Source organism: Girardinichthys multiradiatus, chromosome 7 (genome assembly GCF_021462225.1).
Source record: "Girardinichthys multiradiatus isolate DD_20200921_A chromosome 7, DD_fGirMul_XY1, whole genome shotgun sequence".
Classification (NCBI taxonomy): domain Eukaryota; kingdom Metazoa; phylum Chordata; class Actinopteri; order Cyprinodontiformes; family Goodeidae; genus Girardinichthys; species Girardinichthys multiradiatus.
Genome location: NC_061800.1, coordinates 1,856,957 through 1,881,557, shown reverse-complemented (window position 1 = coordinate 1,881,557; position 24,601 = coordinate 1,856,957). Strand labels below are relative to the sequence as shown.

Sequence of the window (24,601 nt, the reverse complement as noted above, 5' to 3'; positions counted from 1 at the left end):
CACTTATGCTTAAGAATTTGTAGAACTGATTTTTTTGTATTTGTCAAGGACAGAAAACATTCTACAATGACAAAACTCCACAGTTACAGTGCACGAATAGTTTTGCACCATTAGTGTTGGAACAATTGGAGCAAAACTGAACATAAGAGTTTTTTTGATGTGTATGTCAAAGAAAACAATGTGTGAACTTGTTTTTAATCTGAAGCGGTGTAACTGTTGCTTTTTTTTATTTGTGAAAGACTAAAGAAATCTACAATTACAAAACTCCTATAGAATTTGAGTTCAAATTCACAGTTACAATGCACATATAGTTTTGCCCAAGTTTACCTTCATAAGTTTGCTCCACTGCTCCAATGAAACTCGCATTATGAGGGGCCAGAGGCATTCAATCTAAAAATGTTTCTCACTGCTGGACAAACTGCTGCCTTAAAAAATCTTTTGCATCAATTTATAAAGGAAGCTCCTATCGCATGAAAACACAACTTGATGCACCAAAAGGGCTTTGATGTGTTAGCATGTCTGTGCTATGTCTGTGTTATGTGTTCAGAAAATATTATTGATTTTAAATGAGAAATTTTGATTATAATTCACACAATTGCAGCCACATTAAATGTAAGACTGTCTGAGAGTTGGAGAAAAATCTCCAACATTTGCTTTGATATGAGTTTAAAATACTTTCATATCTCATATCAATAAAAGCTCTCTTCCACGAGGCAGGGATCCATAAAAACACTGTTTTTGCTGTTTTGTCACACTGAAATATTTCAGACCATCAAAAAATAAATTTCATTTCAAAACATATTAAAAACAAAAATCACATGGCAAATTATGATTTTACTTTTGAAGTAGTCTAAACCAACATTACCCCATGTGAAAAAGTAATTCCAACTGAGTTGGGGCCCCTTGAAAATCAGTCATTACCAATTACATAAATAATTTTTTAGCATGAATATTGGGAAATAAATAACACAGCTTGATATACCTTAATAATATGAGTCATTTTTGAGGACTACTAGAAATACTGTAGTTTATTATCTTGATTTATCTTAAAATTAACGGTTTTATTTTAAACATATTTTACATGACTGAGCCAAACTGTACCTATAGGCTGATTGTTACTGCATGTCAACAAAAAGGACAATTAAGGCATCCCATCTTGTTTTTCCCAATGTCCACCTCGTAGTCCAGTAGGTGGCGGTATACGCCTTTCAGATGACGTTTTACCAACTGCCAATAAATAGAAGAAGCAGCGACAAAACTGCTGTTATACTGCTGATGTCACATTAGCTGATGTGTACATTGAGATACGGAAAAAAGTATTCAGCAATGCTTTGGTTTGAGGGATCGATTCCTGAGGCCATAAACGCCGCTAAACAACGCAGTTTGGTCTTTGTCGTTGTCATCGCAGGTAACTGTTCAAATGATTGTAGACGCAGGTTGGTCGTGAGAGCTTTTAGACATTAGCAAGCTACCTCTTGCCGTTGTTGGATTAACCCATTCTAAGGGTTCTCTGTCCTCTTAGAAGTGGATAGTTTTAATGCTGCTTTTCGTTCACCTCGTAAGTCACAACTCGGTCATAAGGATGACGTCATTCCCAACTTAATCGTGTTGAAGCAGCAGATCGGCAAACCAGTTGGGCTTTGTTTTTTTTACATGGCTACCAGTTATTACACAAGCCGCAAACCATGTAGCCTCCAGAACGTCATCTTTCAAGCGCCGTGAAAGACTCCCTGACAGAAGTTTTCGAGTTCTATGAGGGTCTTAATACAACAAATAATAATATATGAAGTGCTAAACACAAACGGCTCAAAAATGAGAGAATGTCGTGAAAAGGTTCAATGTTTTTGTCCCTCAGTTCAGAAACTGAAACTCCTATATAGATTTATTACACAGAGGGAAATATTTCAAGCCTTAATTGTGATGATTGAGGCATACAGATAATAAAAACCCAAACTTCACTGCCTCAGAAAATTACAATATTACATAAGATCAATTAAAAAATTATATTTGAAAAAAGATTCATTTTAATTCCACATTCTTGGCAGAGCTTTTTTTCTTGTGTTGTTTGACAGCTACAGGGGCTAAATTGGACCAGCCCGGTAGCCAGTCTTCATTGATTGCACATTGCACCATTAAGAGCAGAGTGTGAAGGTTCAATTACCAGGGTAAGAGCAGTTTTGCTCAAAATATTGAAATGCACACAACATTATGGTTGACATACCAGAGTTCAAAAGAGGAGAAATTGTTGGGGCACGTCTTGCTGGCGCATCTGTGACCAAGACAGCAAGTCTTTGTGATGTATCAAGAGCCACGGTATCCAGGTTAATGTCAGCATACCACCAAGAAGGACCAACCACATCCAACAGGATTAACTGTGGACGCAAGAGGAAGCTGTCTGAAAGGGATGTTCGGGTGTTAACCCGGATTTTATCCAAAAAACATAAAACCACGGCTGCCCAAATCACGGCAGAATTAAATGTGCACCTCAACTCTTCTGTTTCCACCAGAACTGTCCGTCAGGATCTCCACAGGTCAATATACACGGCCGGGCTGCTATAGCCAAACCTCTGGTCACTCATGCCAAAGCCAAACGTCGGTTTCAATGGTGCAAGGAGCGCAAATCTTGTGGACAATGTGAAACATGCATTGTTCTCTGATGAGTCCACCTTTACTGTTTTCCCCACATCCAGGAGAGTTACGGTGTGGAGAAGCCCCAAAGAAGCATACCACCCAGACTGTTGCATGACCAGAGTGAAGCATGGGGGTGGATCAGTGATGGTTTGGGTTGCCATATCATGGCATTCCCTTGGCCCAATACTTGTGCTAGATGGGCGCATCACTGTCAAGGACTACCGAACCATTCTTGAGGACAATGTGCATCCAATGTTTCAAACATTGTATCCTGAAGGTGGTGCCGTGTATCAGGATGACAATGCACCAATACACACAGCAAGACTGGTGAAAGATTGGTTTGATGAACATGAAAGTGAAGTTGAACATCTCCCATGGCCTGCACAGTCACCAGATCTAAATATTATTGAGCCACTTTGGGGTGTTTTGGAGGAGCAAGTCAGGAAACGTTTTCCTCCACCAGTATCACGTAGTGACCTGGCCTCTATCCTACAAGAAGAATGGCTTAAAATCCCTCTGACCACTGTGCAGGACTTGTATATGTCATTCCCAAGACGAATTGACGTTGTATTGGCCGCAAAAGGAGGCCCTACACCATACTAATAAATTATTGTGGTCTAAAACCAGGTGTTTCAGTTTCATTGTCCAACCCCTGTACTGTGTGATTGATGAGAAATGTAAAATTGGCCTGGTTATTATACCTACTGAGAAGAACTCCTTGGGGAGGGACCTAGTGAGGACTTTCCTCCAGTTCTCTGCTTCATATTTTGAGAATGTTATGGTCAGAAAAAATGTTGTTCTTTCTGTCTCAGGAGAGGTAGCTTTGTGCTTGATGAGAATGTAATGATCATCATCATTAGTGTCTGGGTAATGTACCGGCATGGAACATACAGGTATGTGTGTTAAATATTGATGGAGCAAAAATCCAGCTCACACCCTTGTGAAGGTTTAACAAATCATACTTGTGTTGAAACAATCTTTAAGCAGACACTTTTGTCCAGGTTTGATCAGTAAACACAAAGCCTCACATTCTGCACATTTTGTCACGTTAAACCGACAAGCTTCAATGTATTTTCCTTGATTTTTTTTTTTTGATAGGCCAACACAAAGTAGAGCATAACTGTGAAGTTGAAGAAAAATGATACATGTTTTTTTTAATTTTTTTTTTTTTATCTTTTTTGAACCATTGTATGAAGCTCTGGCTGTATGTTTGGATTTGTTTGCAGCCTCTAACAGGATTGCTCTGTTTTAGCTCCATCCATCTTCCCATTGGCAACCAATTCCTCAACTGGGACAAAAATGTTCAAAAAAGTTAATTTATTAAAGTTTAATTTATTAATGCTTTATTAATCCCAGAGGGAAATCATAAAATCTTAGGGTTATGTAACTCTTTTCAGCCATTCCACCAGACGACAATGTGAGGACATCAGTTGAATAGGACCTTGATCCTAAACACAAACAAAAGGAATGGTTGAAAAATATGATAAAACAATACCCCAGTCGGATCTCAGTGTGGATGAAATGTTATAGTTGGACCATGAAAGCCCACAAACCTCACCCTACTGAAGCAATGTAAAGTTAAGTACAGGGTGAGCCAACACCTATCCTCAACTGACAAACGATAAAGCCATGCAGGAAAGGACTTTCTAAGGGTACTGCTGCTATTGCTGACTCTACCAGCTGTTGTATCAAATGGTGTACTTAGTTTTCGTGTTTATTTAATAACTTTGACAAGAAGTACCCTATGATACAGAGAGTACAGTTCACATGTCAAGTTATTAGGTATCTGATTTTGATTATAATTGTTTTTATCAGTTTTATAAACTCTTGGTTTTTTTCAACTAAAGCCATAAAATCTGTCATCTCTGTGTTTTATTCTCTTAGGGAAGGATGAACAGTCTAAACAGTTGATGTCCAGCTGGGAAGATGACTGTGTCTCAGAGGAAGCCCAGAACTGCTGTGTGGCCATTAAAGTTGATGCCAAGAGGTACTGATTGGTGTTAAATACTCTGAATAATACAGGCCTCAGTTAGTTAGGCAAAACTCTCATTTTAACCTAATAACTAAAGTATGACATATTAAAGCAATTGGATTGTAGAATATGGAGAATGTTTATGGATAACACAGCCTAAAGACGTTTCCCTTCACCAGCTTTAATGTTGTGACCACTTGCAGGAGAAACCTTTTCTTTACTTATTTCTTTGCGCTTTATCTCCAGTTCTCTAGGCTTTTCACATTACAAAAAAGTAAACGTGATTATTTATACTAAATAAAATACTGCAAGTTTTGATCAAAAGTAACAATATAATCAATTGAAACACAAAAAGATGGAAATAACTCCTCCATACTAAGGTTTTATTCACTAGCTGCTCTGATGCTTCTTAATGAACAGGTCCAGAGCATCAGTGTCAAACATTTTCATCTTAAGCTACACCAAGATGAAACCCCTGTATGCTTACTCTAGTGTATGATAATCACTGGCCACTTTATAAGGTACACCTTGCCACTGTTGCTATGTGTTAGCCTGTCCAAATGTTAGATTATACAATCTTGGGTGGAAAAAAATATTTTTGGAGAAAAAAAGGAAATTACAGAAGCAAAGACAAAACTGAAGAATGATCATTTAGATTGAATTGATTCACACTAAAGTTATGTTTAGGCATGACCACTGAGATATGCTCTTTTTAGATTGTTTTACAAAAACAAGTCTTTTAGGAGATTTTTGTGCTTCTTGGTATAAGAACACATTTTGTATATTAGATCTGTACAAGATATTAAAAAGTTACGGATAATAAGAGAAAGTAAACCGGTATTTGAGGTGGATTATCAGTCACTCCCCATCTAAATCACGCTGTCAAAAAATAAATCAATAAAAACAGGGAGGCTTTAAATAATAAAGAAACATTGAAGCAGCAGTGTTGTATCTCCCACTTTACAGACTAACCTCCCACAGAGGTTAGTCTGTGTTGTTTGTTTTTTTAATATTATTAGTCACCTTTCTTGGATTAGGTAAACATTTTAATAGAAATGTTGGGCGTGGCCATTTTTAGGGAGTTGTTTTCTATCAGCTAAATATATAGGCTTGTTGTAATAAAAGGTCATATTCTGCTAAACTTCACTGGGATGTTGAGTGGATTCATTTTCCAGTTCATGCACATAAATAACAGTGCATCCACTTTACCTTTCTTTATTATTATTATTATTAGGTACATCAGCCATGTTGCAGTATAACTTCAATGGGAGGTTTTACATGTCATTAGTCGTCCTATACAAACGCAAATCCCAAAGTTAGTTCTTACAGCAAAAACTAAATATACCAAAGCAGGGATACAAATTTCAGTAGAATAAAAACTAAATAAGATTGTGAAATATTTCCCCTTCAAATACTGGAAAAAGTAAGTGAGCTCTCCTACTTGACCAAATCCATACTTCTAGTGTTAGTAGTTACATTACCGATATGACTCCCTTTTCTAACATAAGTCCTACTAATAAACTGTTTTAAAATCACCAAATAAAATAAAAACCATTGTGCTGCAGACACCAAAAGGTTTCTATGAAAATAAATCAAAGTTGACTGGTGATTCGGGGCTGTAGATATCCACCGTAAAACAGGTGAGCCTCTCTGTTTGAGCAGCATCTTGTGATGGTTTTCTGTTGTAGATGTTCAGTTAATGCACTAAAAAACCTCTGGATCATAATTGTGTTCAAAGGGCACCATTAAAGACCGTAATATAATGATAATATAATGATGAAGGATGATATATGTTCAAATCTTACAGCTAATGCCAGGATTTATGGTTGGGCTCATATTCTTCTTCATGTGACTTGTGACAGCTTGAGATTTCTAAACATATTCTCTGCACCGCACACTTTGTTGATCACAACGGTGCTGCCTTGGGCTTGGCGATGTTTACTTTGAAGTCTAGAAATGTGGAGAAGAATTTGCATTGTAGGACTTTTCACACACTTCTGGTAATAATGCAGCTTCTCTACAATAGCCCAGAGTTTGCCACCAGGTCCTCCAGGCAAGAACCAATCAATGGCTCCTTTTTCAGCTGCAGCAGTGGAACTGGAGTCAGTAGGTTTGGGAACATCCAAGATCCTCATGTTGCATTTCCTCATTTGACTCCATGGCTTCACACTTTTCAGTCACCACTGTGATTTCAACTTTCAGGTCTTTCATTGTATTTTGCAAAACAAAATGACCTGAACTGGCCATGTTGTTAACCTGCCCCCAACTTCCTTAACACTTAGCTTATCTAACTTGGTGTGAAATGCTATTTTATCTCATCTCTGCCTTCACCCCTTGCCAACTGAATGCAAGTGTACTCAGACTCACAGTGTTGATACTATCCACACATTTTCAGAAGGCCCTTATGTAAAAATCACACCTTATGAATTCTGAAATCATTTTCTCTTCCCAGTGACACCTGTGTCCAGTTTTCACAGATCTGTATCCTTTGGTGCTGTAAATGTATTGCTATGCAGTTGTGTAAGTACAGGCCTTTGTTACAACTTGTGTTCCTTTATCAGCTTGCTAAAGATCCCGTAGTATGCATTCCCTCTAGCTTTTTCATTGGAGTGAGTGGAATTCCTCTGGAGGTCATTGCTGGAAGTGTGTCCCCTGATGAACTGATGAAAAGAATCAACAAAGTAAAAAAGGTAAATTTAGCTTGTAAATACTGTCATTTTTTTAAGAGAGCAGAATATTTTCAACACATCCCATTAAAGAGATGGCCAGAAATACAATAAATTATCAATTATTTAAACCAAATATATAATATTTTGGAGCTGGAAATTCAGCACAAAACTTAAAATTGTTAAAGAAAATGAAGAAACTGAAAGAGTATATGAACAGAAATGTCTTGGTGTCATCATTGATGACAAGTTGTTTATTGGTAGCCAGTGAAGTGAAGTTAAAATGGGGATAATGTGCTCAAACTTTCTTGTGAAGGTTAAAAGACATGCTGCTGGCTTTTGGACAACCTGCAGAAGTCTAATGGATGCATCAGTTACCCCGAAATAAGAGCGTGTTACAGTAATCCAGCCTAGATGTAACAAAGGAATGGATTACTGTTTCAAAAAGCTGCCTTGATAGAATTTATTTTGGCTTTTTTACAACTGCTGTTAAGATCTTATAACAGTCCTAATCAGCTTTCAAGTATAAGATCTGCATCCATTGTAACTTCCAGGTTAGTGATGATCAGTCTAACATACTGTGCCAAATAACTAAGATCTATGGTGGAGGTCTCAGATGAGCCACCAAAAACCATCGCTTCTGTTTTTGCATCGTTAAAATGGAAATGGTTCAAAGCCATCCAGTGCTTTTATGTTATCAAGACATTTGAACAGTATGTTTACTTAGAAACCTTTGTCTTTTTTTCATGTTTTTTGCAGCAGCAGTGGACTTTATTTTTCTTATTTTTTGAAAGTGAGCTGACAGCAAATGGGGTGGAGAGTGAGAGAGGGGAAAAACATGCAAAGGTCAACGGGCTGGGATTGGAACCGGTGACGTTTGCGTCAAGGACTAATGCCTCTGTACATGGGTTCACATGCTTTACCCCTGTCGGGGTATGACGGTGACGGGACATATCATACAAAATAAAAAATTTTTTTGCCTTTTAAATACATTATGTTGTGTACTTGTGAAATGCAGAAAAGTTGAATTTAGTCTCTCCAGGTGTTGCAGAGATATTCTGTTTGGGTTGTATTTTTCAATCAGTGCAGTTTTCTCTATTCTCGGTTACGTTATTTGAACTGTTACTTCACAGTATTTGCTGCGGAACAGCTAAACAAGGTTATGGACTTCCAGCTAACCAATTCCGGGTATCTGCAATTTTCTTACTGCGATTTTGTAGTCCAAGCTCTGAAGCTGCAAGTGGATAAGTCTAAATGTTCGGTTGTTGGATGTATTAACACACGCAGTTCATTACTCCGTACCCCAGCATCAGAACTTCTTCGAAGTGCCTGGTTACATTTTATTTTTTGTGGAAATATGAAGCATTAAGCACTTCAAGGACAAGTCCTTCGGGTGCTTTGTTTAGAACACCTGCCTAAAAGTGTCAATTCTGGGTGGGCCTCTCTGGGTCTGTAGAAATCTCTCTCAGACCAGGTAATTGGCTCCCGAATAGCATTTTTTTAGCCATGAGTAACCAGTGAGCTTAAAGGGCTGCGCCTATACTCATAGAATTTGGGGTTACGTTACCAATGTTCTGTTTCGTATAGGCTTCGCCTTTTTAAGGCTATCGCTAGTGGGTTAAAGGTGAAGCAGGATGTGGTCTATGTCTCACTGGGTCCACCCGAACCACAATCATAAACAATAAGCGTTGTTTAGAGCGGAGGCTGAGATGACGGACCTGCTGCTGTGAATAGTGATGACAAGTTGTCAATACGTGGCAGTTTAACAATTCCTCAGGTGGAGGAGGAAACCAATCAGCTCCTAAATCATGCATGATGGTGCAGCCCAACAACCCCAGCATCCCATGAGCCCAACAGCAGAGGGAATCATTTCTAAAACAGGGATGCCTAATGGTAACACAACCGTAGTAACAATAAAAACAGGTCACACACCAGGGCTGGAAGATAATTATATCACTCTGTGCCTGCAGGGGAAAGAGTTCGCTGATATAAAAGCTCTGTGAAATAATAATCATTCTGTCAGAACTCTGAGAACAGAATGAGAACTGACATGGATAAAGAGGAAACATCCAGCTTAAAATGAATTAATCAGCACGGAGATGACCAGTAAGCTGCTGTCCTCTTCTGACATTCCTCCATGCAGAGCTGTGCAGGATGGAATCCCCTGGTGGAGTGGGCTCTGAGCTTCGCTGGAGGGTCCAATCCAGAAAAAGTATAAGCATCTGAGACAGCCTCACATAACCTTGTGAAAGGCACTCAGGAGAAAGCAGTTGTCCTGCAGAGTTCTGTCTGTAATGCACAAACAGACGCTGGATGCGGTGCATTCGCTCTCATGTTATGTGGCATGATTAGGACGTAGCACGGCTGAGCTGCTGTTGCCCCGTATTTTGAGACAGGATATTCTGAGATAATCACTCACTCTCTGCAGATGTCACAGCCAACAGCAGAGCTGTTTTAAATGACAGAAATGTCATTGAAGCTGTAGTAGAAGCAGCCCGTGCGCCCTGAATTGTGCACACGAATTCCCAAAGGAGGCTGAGCTTCTCTAAGCACTCACGTTCAGCGGCCAGACCCAGAGACGCTGGCCTATCTCTGGGTGGCTCTTGACCGCCCCCCTGCTTGGAGGAGTGCATCCTCTCTCCGCAGTAGCTGCCATGGGCGACCTAACGGTGGGTACTGCAGATTCGGAAACCACGGAGCGCCTGTGCGCTAGGGGGCTATAAGAATGATTGAAAAGCTCTTCCTCCCTCACCCATCCAGGATCAATGGGACCGAGGGAAAGCATAAAGGAGCATTTGTGGCCACACACTGTGAAAAAGGCATCCACTCCTATTGGTGGATCCTCCCGTGGGCTCAGTGAGAACCATACTGTATGTTCTCCCATGTCACGAACAGATCAACTGCTACTCTGTCCAATCTACTACAGATTTGAGAGATCAGGTCAGAATGGAGCTCCTGTCTCGCGGGGACCCTCCATGTAAATCGGCCGCTCCTATTGCAAATATTCTTAAGGTTACTTTTCTGTTTTCCTCTTAATTTCTCAACTGTTGCCCAGATAAGGGTCTGGTCTGCTCTATTACCATAATGCACGTTGTATGTGTGAAGCTAATCTTTAAAAGGAGAGCTAATGTCCACAGTGAACTGTGCTGGGTGACACAGAAAACGTAACTCCAACAACCCTGATGGTTATGCCAGACACCACTAAAGTCTTGAGTGCTCTGCATTTTCCATGCGAACACGGTGCTCAATGGCGTCGTCGATGCTAACATTCTGGAGAGCAATTATCATCCTGATCATTTGAAAGATGTCATCTAAACAACTCAAAATGGCCTCATATGATAAATTATTCCCCTCAGTTTGATCTGCTAAGGTAATCGAAGCTGAATGAAGTCAAAAACTCCACCATCCTTCCTAAACATTGAGCTGGCGCAGTAGCTGCTCAGGGAGCAGGTACCCAGGAAACTAATCTCTATGTATGCTCAACCAATGAGGGTGAAGGTCCAGCCCGTTGATGCTGATTGGCCCCACAGTCATTCAGTTGTAAAGCGGCATTATGAAATAAATAGGCCATGGGGAAAAAAATCACCCTTATAAAATAAAAGTTGGCTTTTTGAAATGAAAGCTGACTTTTAATAAATGACATTTTGAAATAAAAAAAACTGAAATTACATGAAAATGGCCTCAACAATAATTTCATTTATTAGGTAAAGATATTATGTTAAAATTCTTAATTTTGGCGTTCCATAGTTTCCATCATTTTCTAATTTGGGTTATGTTATTGTATGAGACTAAATGCGATTCAGTTTCAACACTTTGTTTTAAACCATAAACGCTCAAACTCATGAAAAAGCTTCTTACATGAGGCCCCTGGTAATCTGAGCAAAAGATTTCACTTGATAAATGTCATTCACTTTGCCTGTCTGTGGTTGTCAGTTTGTTCCCCATCCTTGTATATGATGCATTTTTAGCAAAAGAAATTGGGGTCAGCCAACAATGGTGTATATATATCCATGCCACCTAAGAATGGCTAAACTAACTTCACAATGGAGTTCATTATGTAGTTTAGATTGCCGTGGAATTGTAAGGAGAAACTTAGAATCTGAAAACATGAGCAGCTTAGTTCTTCTGTCTTTAATTTATAGCCTTCAGAAACACCAGATCTATGTGTTGTTTTTTTCTTAATGTATTTTCTCATTTTCCTGTAGATGCACAGTGAAGGAATAGGAGGTACTGCTGCAACAGAAGTACAGGATTTTATGGAGACCAGCCCACCTGACAATACAGCTACAGAGCCTACCTTCATTCCAGAAGTGTCTGTTGGTTTGGAAATGGTGAACGATGAACTTGGTGAAGCAGCAGCTGCAACAAAAGGTGTCTATGATTGCTTAGTAATGTTTGTTTTAGTTTAGATTTTCAAAATCTCAAGACTGAAAATAAAAATAATAATAATGGGCTAATAATGATAAAAATGTAAGAGCTTTCTTGTGGGCACATTTGCTATTGTTAAGCTTTAAAAGTAGACAGAGTGTCAGCCTCACAGACTAAAACTGGGAGTTGGTTTTACAGTAGAGGACCTTGATAAAAGATCTGCTTCCCATCCTACTTTAGAATAGAACTTTATTTGTCCTTTAAAGGAAATTGCTTTGTTACTTTGTTAATTACATTTAAAAACTCTTGGAACCACCGATACACATGCAGTCTCAGAACGAAGTGCTCTGTTAGTAATCAGGGCTTGTATTCAAACCTCTAAGACTAAAAGTAGCTTCTAGCGATGTTATTCTATCTTGGTAATTCTTGAATTCTAAGATTGTCTTAGAATTTGACCTTGGTAAGATAAAAGTTATTTACGAAGGACCTTAAGCCTAAAGAGAGCTCCTAAGATGAGTAGTGAGGAGGACCTTTAGTGAGCCTAAGTGTGTCTTAAGCAGAGAAGATGGTGAAAAGATAGAGAGAAAGGAGATATATATATATATATACAATGATTTAATAAAACGCTACTGGCTCGACCATGTAGGGATCCACCCCCTAAACGGTGGAATATATTGGCACATAAACTTCTAGAATAATATGTATATATATATTTATATGTGTGAGAGAGTGTGTGTGTGTACACACACACACATGGATAAAATTGTTGGTACCCTTCAGTCAATGAAAGAAAAACCCACAATGGTCACAGAAATGACTTGAATCTGACAAAGGTAATAAGGAATAAAAATTCTATGAAAATGAACAAATGAAAGTCAGACATTGCTTTTCAAACATGCTTCAACAGAACTATAAAAAAAATAAACTCCTGAAACAGGCCTGGACAAAAACGATGGTACCCTTGAAAATAATGTGACCGAAGGGAATGTTACATTAAGGTGTGTCCATTAATTAGCATCACAGGTGTCTACACTCTTGTAATCAGTCAGTGGGCCTATATACAGGTCCTTCTCAAAATATTAGCATATTGTGATAAAGTTCATTATTTTCCATAATGTAATGATGAAAATTTAACATTCATATATTTTAGATTCATTGCACACTAACTGAAATATTTCAGGTCTTTTATTGTCTTAATACGGATGATTTTGGCATACAGCTCATGAAAACCCAAAATTCCTATCTCACAAAATTAGCATATTTCATCCGACCAATAAAAGAAAAGTGTTTTTAATACAAAAAACATCAACCTTCAAATAATCATGTACAGTTATGCACTCAATACTTGGTCGGGAATCCTTTTGCAGAAATGACTGCTTCAATGCGGCGTGGCATGGAGGCAATCAGCCTGTGGCACTGCTGAGGTCTTATGGAGGCCCAGGATGCTTCGATAGCGGCCTTTAGCTCATCCAGAGTGTTGGGTCTTGAGTCTCTCAACGTTCTCTTCACAATATCCCACAGATTCTCTATGGGGTTCAGGTCAGGAGAGTTGGCAGGCCAATTGAGCACAGTGATACCATGGTCAGTAAACCATTTACCAGTGGTTTTGGCACTGTGAGCAGGTGCCAGGTCGTGCTGAAAAATGAAATGTTCATCTCCATAAAGCTTTTCAGCAGATGGAAGCATGAAGTGCTCCAACATCTCCTGATAGCTAGCTGCATTGACCCTGCCCTTGATAAAACACAGTGGACCAACACCAGCAGCTGACACGGCACCCCAGACCATCACTGACTGTGGGTACTTGACACTGGACTTCTGGCATTTTGGCATTTCCTTCTCCCCAGTCTTCCTCCAGACTCTGGCACCTTGATTTCCAAATGACATGCAGAATTTGCTTTCATCCGAAAAAAGTACTTTGGACCACTGAGCAACAGTCCAGTGCTGCTTCTCTGTAGCCCAGGTCAGGCGCTTCTGCCACTGTTTCTGGTTCAAAAGTGGCTTGACCTGGGGAATGCGGCACCTGTGCTTTGAGTTGCTACCAGGTGATTAGCTGATTAGAAATTTGCATTAACGAGCAGTTCGACAGGTGTACCTAATAAAGTGGCTTGTGAGAGTGTGTGTGTGTGTATATATACACTGTTCGAAAAAATAAAGGGAAGATTTAAACAACACAATATATCTCCAAGTAAATCAAACTGTCCACTTAGGAAGCAACACTGATTGACAATCAATTTCACAGCTGTTGTGCAAATGGAATAGACAACAGGGGGAAATCTTGGGCGATTAGCAAGACTCACTCAATAGAGGAGTGGTTCTGCAGGTGGGGACCAGTACCTCAGTACCTATGCTTTCTGGCTGATGGAGACACTGCAACGCAGTTGCAGAAAAAGCGGGTTGCGGTGTCTCCCCAGACACCTCCTCCAACCTCCTCCAGCTCCTCCAGGGGGAGCCCAAGGCGTTCCCAGGCCAGCCGAGAGACATAGTCCCTCCAGCGTGTCCTGGGCCGTCACTTGGCCCTCCTCCCAGTGGGAGTATGTGTGTGTGTATATATGTTATGGTGTCATTTTATACAGTTAAACTAATTCTGTGCCTAATGGATCACATAATCAGACAGAAACCATTGCTCCAAAAGAGAAATAAAAGCCAGATTACAGTTTTCAAATGGCTTTGAGACAGAGCTTGGATTTTTAGAACCATGTCCTCTAGTCTGTTGAGAATATTTGCCATGTAAAATCACGAGCTCATTTACATAAACATAATTACAACTACCTGTGTGTAAGCTAGGACCGATTATTTGCTAGCCAGAGACCCTAAATTATGTATTTTCAAAATTTGCTTAGCCTGCATTTACAGTTTATTAAATTTATTCTAGTATTGTGTTAAATAATAAATAACTCAACCTTTTTATTCTGTGGTCTTTTTCAATATAGAATCCCTTTCAAGTTCAGTGGATGAAGACGGTGTTTTAAGTGCAAAGCCTTCTATGGAGAATTCACCTTTATGTCAGGCTACTTGTTCTGAAAGTGAAAACCTTGATTCCAAGGTTGAAAGGTAGGAGCAAATGGGTTTGTGACATACAGCAAGCCAACTCTGTGTCTGGTTGTACCTGACAGTTTATGGCTTTTACGTTTGATGGTTTATTATTGTCTCTTATCATTTTAGCTTTGTTCTTTCTGTCACGTACAGGTCCTTCTCAAAATATTAGCATATTGTAATAAAATTCATTATTTTCCATAATGTAATGATGAAAATTTAACATTCATATATTTTAGATTCATTGCACACTAACTGAAATATTTCAGGTCTTTTATTGTCTTAATACGGATGATTTTGGCATACAGTTCATGAAAACCCAAAATTCCTATCTCACAAAATTAGCATATTTCATCCGACCAATAAAAGAAAAGTGTTTTTAATACAAAAAACGTCCACCTTCAAATAATCATGTACAGTTATGCACTCAATACTTGGTCAGGAATCCTTTTGCAGAAATGACTGCTTCAATGCGGCGTGGCATGGAGGCAATCAGCCTGTGGCACTGCTGAGGTCTTATGGAGGCCCAGGATGCTTCGATAGCGGCCTTTAGCTCATCCAGAGTGTTGGGTCTTGAGTCTCTCAACGTTCTCTTCACAATATCCCACAGATTCTCTATGGGGTTCAGGTCAGGAGAGTTGGCAGGCCAATTGAGCACAGTGATACCATGGTCAGTAAACCATTTACCAGTGGTTTTGGCACTGTGAGCAGGTGCCAGGTCATGCTGAAAAATGAAATCTTCAACTCCATAAAGCTTTTCAGCAGATGGAAGCATGAAGTGCTCCAAAATCTCCTGATAATTAGCTGCATTGACCCTGCCCTTGATAAAACACAGTGGACCAACACCAGCAGCTGACACGGCACCCCAGACCATCACTGACTGTGGGTACTTGACACTGGACTTCTGGCATTTTGGCATTTCCTTCTCCCCAGTCTTCCTCCAGACTCTGGCACCTTGATTTCCAAATGACATGCAGAATTTGCTTTCATCCGAAAAAAGTACTTTGGACCACTGAGCAACAGTCCAGTGCTGCTTCTCTGTAGCCCAGGTCAGGCGCTTCTGCCGCTGTTTCTGGTTCAAAAGTGGCTTGACCTGGGGAATGCGGCACCTGTAGCCCATTTCCTGCACACGCCTGTGCACGGTGGCTCTGGATGTTTCTACTCCAGACTCAGTCCACTGCTTCCGCAGGTCCCCCAAGGTCTGGAATCGGCCCTTCTCCACAATCTTCCTCAGGGTCCGGTCACCTCTTCTTGTTGTGCAGCGTTTTCTGCCACACTTTTTCCTTCCCACAGACTTCCCACTGAGGTGCCTTGATACAGCACTCTGGGAACAGCCTATTCGTTCAGAAATGTCTTTCTGTGTCTTACCCTCTTGCTTGAGGGTGTCAATAGTGGCCTTCTGGACAGCAGTCAGGTCGGCAGTCTTACCCATGATTGGGGTTTTGAGTGATGAACCAGGCTGGGAGTTTTAAAGGCCTCAGGAATCTTTTGCAGGTGTTTAGAGTTAACTCGTTGATTCAGATGATGAGGTTCATAGCTCGTTTAGAGACCCTTTTAATGATATGCTAATTTTGTGAGATAGGAATTTTGGGTTTTCATGAGCTGTATGCCAAAATCATCTGTATTAAGACAATAAAAGACCTGAAATATTTCAGTTAATGTGCAATGAATCTAAAATATATGAATGTTAAATTTTCATCATGACATTATGGAAAGTAATGAACTTTATCACAATATGCTAATATTTTGAGAAGGACCTGTATAAGCAAAGAGATTTTACTGCTTTCTACCATCAGGAGCCCACGTTTTTCCTGGAAATGATCATTTATGATCATGTTCTCTGCTGAAGGCTGAGGCTGCTGGCAGATTATTTACTGAATAGAAGAGATTAGATGTGAGACGTCTGGCTCCTGGCTTGTTCAAACAGAAAACATCTTGCTTGAAAAGGTGTCTTTTTTTCCCCCCAGAAAATATTAAAAGTTGTCAAAGAAGTAGCACATGCTTTTTCCAGCCATTTAGTAATCAGAAGTCTCGAAAAAAATCTCATCTTCACAGAAAATTGGTGCAAAGGGTTTGCTGAGAAACACCTTGATATTGAGACCTCCAACAATATTCAGCAAACGAATGAAATCCTTCAGTACTTCACATTTTTTCTTAGCTACAGTACAGACCAAAAGTTTGGACACACCTTCTCATTCAAAGAGTTTTCTTTATTTTCATGAATATGAATATTGTAGCTTCACACTGAAGGCATCAAAACTATGAATTAACACATGTGGAATTATATACTGAACAAAAAAGTGTGAAACAACTGAAAATATGTCTTATATTCTAGGTTCTTCAAAGTAGCCACCTTTTGCTTTGATTACTGCTCCACACACTCTTGGTATTCTGTTGATGAGCTTCAAGAGGTAGTCACCTGAAATGCATCTCACTGAGCTACACTTTCTGGTGGGCTGCGCTCCCAAAGCTTCGTTCAACACCATATTCCCTTGTCATCACTTTTGCCATAACTACTGGTTGATTCCATACACACCCACTGCTGTTTTGTTTTGTTTTATTTTGTTTAGTTAGATATTTTACCCTTTTGTGTAGAACTTTGCATGTTTGATTAGGTGAAGATTATTAAATCGGAATAGCGAGGTGGATCAGGCGTTTGATTCAATAAAGATTCACGTAGATAAAGAGAAGTCGTTTATGTTTATTTTGTGTAAGAGTGATTAGTCAGTCAAAATAAGGTTAAAAGTTCCACACGTTTCGGCAGAAACGGTTGATTAAACAGTGACATCTCTGGTAATAGTTATAAATTATTACTGAGTATTTAACGGTTGTAATAATCAAAGGCGTTGAGCCACAATTACAACACCAGAAGAAATCCCTGGTCTTTGATTCATAAATGAGGATTTTTGGTTAAGAAATTAATTTTCTCAAATTCTGATTTTTAATTATAATTATTGATAAATATTAATTAATCAATAATCATAATCCCAACATTAGTTAGCGTTATCTTACCCTCACACATCCTCTAGCTTGTACCCCTCAGTCTGATTCCGCTCTATGGCTTTTCCTCTCTTTCTGAAAACACCCATACACTGAGCAACAGTCAAGGCTGTTGTGTTTGTGTAACTACAAATCATATTACATGAGCCCACCTACACTGAAAAAGTATTTAATTGTAATGGAAAACAAACCAGTGTAAAGCTGTCCTGACCCGACGCGAGTCGAGTAGAATAGGTACTAATGGAAAAGGAGCATTACTGCACGAGTAATGTGTGTTGGATTTATTTGCATGGTATTGATAATTTCCAGTGAATAGCAGCAAACGGAACTTTTACTTTTTGGTTCTGTGCAATGATCCACCATTGACTTTTAAACTCAACTTTAACTAAGCTTACAGGCATGAGAAGAAAACAGTCTTTTTTAACTCATAAGCATCATTCTAATAATAAAGTGTTTTATTTTTCTTCTCCCTCTTCTTTTTTTATTTTGTACAGATTGTCCAAGAAACTGGAAGAGAGACACGAGCAAAGGAAAAACGAACAAAAGGAAGTAAGGAGATAAAACTGACTAAACATTGCTTTCTCGGGATCCAGGAAATGTAATTATGACACAGTTAACTTTCGTCCAAATCACAAAGTACTGCATCTACTACAAGAAATTCTAATGCCTAATGTCAGATTAAAATCTTAAAACAGAAGTGATAACAGTGGAGACTTTGGAGCTTGTCTGAGGGGGAAAGGGCCCCCTGCTACATGTGTCTGTTGTTCCCTGTAACCCTTTAAGGTTACTGTGTTCAGCGGGGGGGGAGGGGGGGGGTATAGCCATTACACATCAGTCTTTGTGGTATAGGTGCTAAGACCCTATCCACAGTTTCCGCCCAAGCTGCAAGCAGTTGTGTCCGCTCAGAACAACCTCATCCCCTCCAACTGTATAGCTGCATCCAGACTACTGTCATGGAACATGGATACGTGTGCACAACCGTCTCTATGTTCTGTGCTTGTTCCTTTCAGCAGACGTTGCTTGCCCAGCCTGCTGTGGAGACAGCAAGAGAGGCGGTACTGCTGGTCTGAAAGTGCCAGCCTCTGACTCTTCTGTTCCTTTTTCATTTACCCAATACCTTACTACTCAACCTTTTTCAATTATACTCCATATGGATTTAATGTGAATTAATCAAAGTTAATTTTCAAAGTTAATTTACAAAAATTCAACTGGTGCTTATGTAAGGAAGAAAGAATAAAAGTAAAACACGCTGTGTGGATGTGTCTTCCCCTGTGGGGAGGGGATTCATGACATTTATGTGCAGGAGCATGTGTTCAATATCTGTGTCTGCAAATTCATGTTGGGGGTTCATGGAAGGTGGGAGCTTCATGGGGTTGAGATTGGACTGTCTCATCCTGGAGCAGCTCTGGTTGGCTAGCTCATTTGGACAGTGTAGACCCCTCCCTTTTTTTGTGTGTTTTGTGTGTGGCGAAAATATTTGTGCTCAAAATATAAGCCCCTTGTTCAGAGGCAACCTGTAATAAAGAGGACTGTGAGAAAATGGTCACAGGAAGCTGAAGAAGCTCTGCAAGGTTGCTTTGAGGTTACAGACTGGGACGCACTGTACCAGCCACATGGAGAGGACATCAATGCCATGACTGAGTGTGTAACCGACTATATAAACTTCTGTGTGGATAACATCATCCCCTCCAGAACAGTGAGATGCTTCCCCAATAACAAACCTTGGATCACCAGTGACCTGAAGGACCTGGTTAACAAGAAAAAACGAGCCTTCAGAGAGGGAGACAGAATTATTGAGGATTATACAGAAGCAACTTAAAGTCAAGATAAGAGACAGCAAGGAGGTGTACAAGAAGAAGCTGGAGAGCAAGCTCCAGCAAAACAATATCAGAGATTTGTGGACAGGGATGAAGAAGATCACGGGCTTCAAGCAGAAGGAAGATCACACCGATGGAGGTCTGGACAGAGCCAATGAACTGAACACATTCTTCAATAAGTTCAGTTCAGAAACCAGCTTCGCATCCTCCTCTCCTGCTCACAGCCAAACAGACATCCAACCTTCCTTTGACCCACAGGACCCACAGTTGTCCAGTAACACCTCAAATTATTTATCTTCCACCTCAGCCATAGACCCTTCTACATGTTTGCCATCAACCATATCAGAAGATGCTGATGCTTCCTTTGCTTCCCCCTTCCACCTGTGTGTCTCAAGAATCCAAGATGGCGCCGCAGATGGTCGCCTCGGCGTGTTGGTGCGCATTGTTTTGTCTTGTTTTTTGCTTTAAAAAGGTCTTCTGTGATGGTACCCGGAGCTCTCTCACCAGAGAAGAACTCATGAACATCAGGGCTACTACACCAGAGGAGTTATTTCCAACTTCTCTGCCTACTGCTCTGGAATTTTTGGACATTCTGGTCAAAGGTGCGCTCACCTTTGTTCACGCGGTGAAACGCCAGAAGAGAGGGAAACGGGCTGGGGTGCTGGTACGACTTCACCAGCGTGGACTACGAACACCGTTACCTGGAATATTTCTCTCTAACGTGCGCTCACTTCCCAACAAAATGGAGGAACTACAACAGCTGTTGGGTAAAAACAGGGACTTTTATTCATCGGCAGTTTTGTGCTTCACGGAGACGTGGCTGTGTGGATTAATACCAGACTCTGCGCTGCAGCTGGCAGGATTCCAGCTCTACAGAGCGGACAGAGACACGGAACTCTCCGGCAAAGCGAAAGGTGGAGGAATCTGTTTCTACCTCAACAGTGGTTGGTGCAACGACATGACAGTGATTCAGCAGCACTGTTCTCCAGACCTGGAAGCCTTCATCTTAAACTGTAAGCCTTTCTATTCCCCCCCCCCCCCCCCCGTGAGTTCGCTTCGTTCATCCTGGTCGGTGTTTACATCCCGCCACAAGCTAACGTGCAGGTCGCACAGCGCATGCTCGCCGACCAGATACTGAGTGTGGAGCGGACCAACCCGGACTCCTTAGTTATCGTCGTTGGCGACTTTAACAAAGGTAATCTGACCCACGAACTCCCCAAATATAGACAGTTTATAAAATGTCCGACCAGAGAGGACAACATTCTGGATCATTGTTACACCACCATCAGAGACGCTTATCACGCCGTCCCACGTGCTGCACTGGGCCAATCCGACCACATCATGGTCCACCTGATTCCTGCATACAGGCAGAAACTAAAGCTCTGCAAACCTGTTGTGAGGACGTCAAGGAAGTGGAGCAGTGAGGCTGTGGAGAATCTCCAGGCGTGTTTAGGCTGTACAGACTGGGATGTGTTCAGGACTACTACCAACAATCTGGACGAGTACACAGAGGCTGTGACTTCCTACATCAGCTTCTGTGAGGACAGCTGTGTACCATCATGCACCAGGGTGAGTTACAACAACAACAAACCCTGGTTCACAGCCAAACTCAGAAGGTTAAGACTGGATAAGGAAGAGGCCTTCAGGAGTGGGGACAAAGACAAATACAGAGAGGCAAAGTACAAGTTTGGCAAGGCAGTGAAAGAGGCCAAACGACTGTACTCTGAGAAGCTCCAAAACCAGTTCTCAGCCAACGACTCTGCGTCTGTCTGGAAAGGGCTCAAGCAAATCACCAACTACAAGCCGAAAGCCCCCCACTCCATCAACGACCGACGCCTCGCCAACGACCTGAACGAGTTCTACTGCCGCTTTGAAAGACAAAGGGACAGTCCTGCAACCATCCCCCACGACGCCCCCCAACAGCTGCAGCCACAATCCACCACCCCCATCTCTTCAACCTCAAGAGGGGCCTTGGCACCTCCAACCCCCACCCTGAAGTTCCCCCCCACCAACCCCCTACCCACGCCGAGGACGGCTCTTTCCATCCAGGAGAGGGACGTCAACAAACTCTTCAGGAGACAGAACCCCTGGAAAGCTGCTGGTCCAGATTCTGTCTCACCAGCCAGCCTGAAGCACTGCGCTGATCAGCTGTCTCCAGTCTTCACAGACATTTTTAACACCTCACTGGAGACATGTCATGTGCCAGCCTGCTTCAAGTCCTCCACCATCGTCCCTGTTCCCAAGAAGCCAAGGACCACAGGGCTTAATGACTTCAGACCCGTCGCCCTGACCTCTGTGGTGATGAAGTCCTTTGAGCGCCTTGTGCTCTCACACCTAAAAGACATCACCGACCCCCTCCTGGACCCCCTGCAGTTTGCCTACAGAGCCAACAGGTCTGTAGATGATGCAGTCAACCTATGCCAGGATCCTGTTTGTGGATTTCAGCTCTGCCTTCAACACCATCGTCCTAGCTCTGCTCCAGGAGAAACTCTCCCAGCTGAGTGTGCCCGACTCCACCTGTAGGTGGATAACTGACTTCCTGTCCAACAGGAAGCAGCGCGTGAGGCTGGGGAAGCACGTCTCTGACTCCCTGACCATCAGCACTGGTTCCCCCCAAGGCTGTGTTCTCTCTCCTCTGCTCTTCTCCCTGTACACCAACAGCTGCACCTCCAGTCACCAGTCTGTCAAGCTTCTGAAGTTTGCGGACGACACCACCCTGATCGGACTCATCTCTGATGGTGACGAGTCCGCGTACAGATGGGAGGTGGACCATCTGTTGGACTGGTGCAGCCAGAACAACCTTGAGCTCAACGCTCTAAAGGCAGTGGAGATGGTTGTGGACTTCAGGCAGAACCCAGCCCCACCTGCCCCCATCACCCTCTGTGACTCCACAATTGACACTATGGAATCTTTCCGCTTCCTGGGAACCATCATCTCCCAGGATCTCAAGTGGGAGCCAAACATCAGCTCCCTCATCAAGAAAGCCCAGCAGAGGATGTTCTTCCTGCGGCAGCTGAAGAAATTCAACCTGCCAAAGACTATGATGGTGCACTTCTACACATCCATCATTGAGTCCATCCTCACCTCCTCCATCACCATCTGGTACGCCGTTGCTACAGCCAAGGATAAGGGCAGGCTGCAGCGTGTCATTCGGTCTGCTGAGAAGGTGATTGGCTGCAGTCTACTGTCGCTCCAGGAACTGTACACCTCCAGGACCCTGAAGCGGGCAGGGAAGATTCTGGCTGATCCCTCCCACCCCGGTCACAGACTCTTTGAGACTCTCCCCTCTGGCAGGAGGCTGCGGTCCATCCGGACCAAAACCTCACGCCACAAGAACAGTTTTTTCCCATCTGCCACCAGCCTTGTTAACAAAGCCCGGAAACCACACTGACACTCCCCCCCCTTTTTCTTTTTTTTTTTTTTTTTTTTTTGCTGACAGGACACTTGTAACCTGTAACTCTATGCGTTACATTAACGCTCAGCTTGGACTCCTGCCATACTTGCACAATGATCACCTGCACTGATGTATTGCTCTTGCATCTTATACTGCTCTATATTTACTCTCACTCACTTAAAACTGTGCACATATATTTATATTATATTGTAGATATGTTTATACTGTTTAATTTGTATTGTATTGCACAGACTACGCCAAAACAAATTCCTTGTATGTCCAAAAACGTACTTGGCAATAAAGCTTTTCTGATTCTGATTCTGAAGAAGTCAGTTGAAGATGCAACTGGAGAGACTGAATAGGAATAAGGCTGCAGGTCCAGATCATGTCAGCCCTAGAGTCCTGAAGGCCTGTGCAGAGCAGCTCTGTGGGATTCTGCAGCACCTCTTCAACCTTAGCCTGGCCCAGAAGAAGGTTCCGGTGTTGTGGAAGACCTCCTGTCTTGTTCCAGTACCAAAGAAAACTCACCCATCAGTCTTCAATGACTATAGACCTGTTGTCCTGACATCTCACATCATGAAGGTCCTAGAGAGACTCCTGTTGGCCCACCTGAGTAAGCAAACAGTAAACCATCAGGACCTCCTTCAGTTTGCTTATCGCTGTGGAGCTGGAGTTGAAGATGCCATCATACACCTGCTTCAACCAACCCACTGTCATCTGGATAAAGCCAGCAGCACTGTGAGGATCATGTTCTTTGATTTCTCCAGTGTATTTAACACAATTCAACCTGATTTGCTTTGTCAGAAACTCAAGAAGACTCAGGTGGAGGCCTCAACAATCTCCTGGATCAAAGACTACCTGACAAACAGACCACAGTTTGTGAGACTGAAGGGTTGTGAGTCTAACCAGGTAGTCAGCAGCACAGGAGCACCACAGGGGACTGTACTCTCACCATTCATTTTCACTCTGTACATCTCAGACTTCCAGTACAAGACGGACTCCTGTCATCTGCAGAAATACTCAGATGATTCTGCAGTCAGAGATGGACAAGAAGCTGAGTACAGGAAGGTGGTGGACCACTTTGTGGCATGGTGTGAAAACAATCATCTCATTTTGAACGTGAATAAAACAAAGGAGATGATTGTAAATTTTAAGAGAAACAAGAATAGGTCAAACACTATTTCCATCATGGGAGAAGAAGTGGAGGTGGTGGAAGAGTATAAATACCTCGGTGTTCACCTGGACAACAGACTAGAGTGGAGATGCAACTGTGAATCTGTGAAGCGACAGAACAGACTGTACTCTCTTCTGACATCGTCTGCTGGGGTAGCAGCATCAGAGCCAGGTAGGTAAATAATCTCAACAAGCTAATAAAGAAGGCTGGGGAGATCATTGTATAAAGAAGGATTCTGGAACATTATGAAGAACCCTGAGCATCCTCTTCATGAGACTGTCCTACAACAAAAGAGTGTCTTCAGTCAGAGGCTTCTTCAGATCTGCTGTAAGACGGAGCGCTACAGGAGATCCTTCCTGCCATCAGCATCTACAACGACTGTTTGAAGAAACCTGCATAATATGGGATTAATAAAGTATTTTAGAATTTGAATTGAATATGGAATTATGTAGAAAACAAAAAAATGTAAAATAACTTTAAATATGTTTCATATTTTAGATTCCTTAAAGTAGACCCACTTTGCTGTGATGAGTGAAATAATAACCT

General features: G+C 41.6%; 1 protein-coding gene across 2 annotated transcripts in view; it reads left to right on the top strand.

Moving 5' to 3' along the window:
- Nucleotides 1–1,231: 1,231 nt before the first annotated feature.
- The window catches only part of ubxn4 (UBX domain protein 4), a 36,052-nt gene continuing 12,682 nt past the window's right edge, over nt 1,232–24,601 (top strand). The window contains exons 1-7 of one of the 2 annotated variants that reach the window (XM_047371435.1): nt 1,232–1,408; nt 4,516–4,618; nt 7,056–7,084; nt 7,175–7,293; nt 11,475–11,640; nt 14,568–14,688; nt 18,165–18,219. In XM_047371435.1, coding sequence (XP_047227391.1) covers nt 1,291–1,408; nt 4,516–4,618; nt 7,056–7,084; nt 7,175–7,293; nt 11,475–11,640; nt 14,568–14,688; nt 18,165–18,219 — 711 coding nt within the window. In that variant the 5' untranslated portion in view covers nt 1,232–1,290. The remainder of the gene's footprint in view (nt 1,409–4,515; nt 4,619–7,055; nt 7,085–7,174; nt 7,294–11,474; nt 11,641–14,567; nt 14,689–18,164; nt 18,220–24,601) is intronic. The other variant, XM_047371434.1, reaches the window with a different exon arrangement.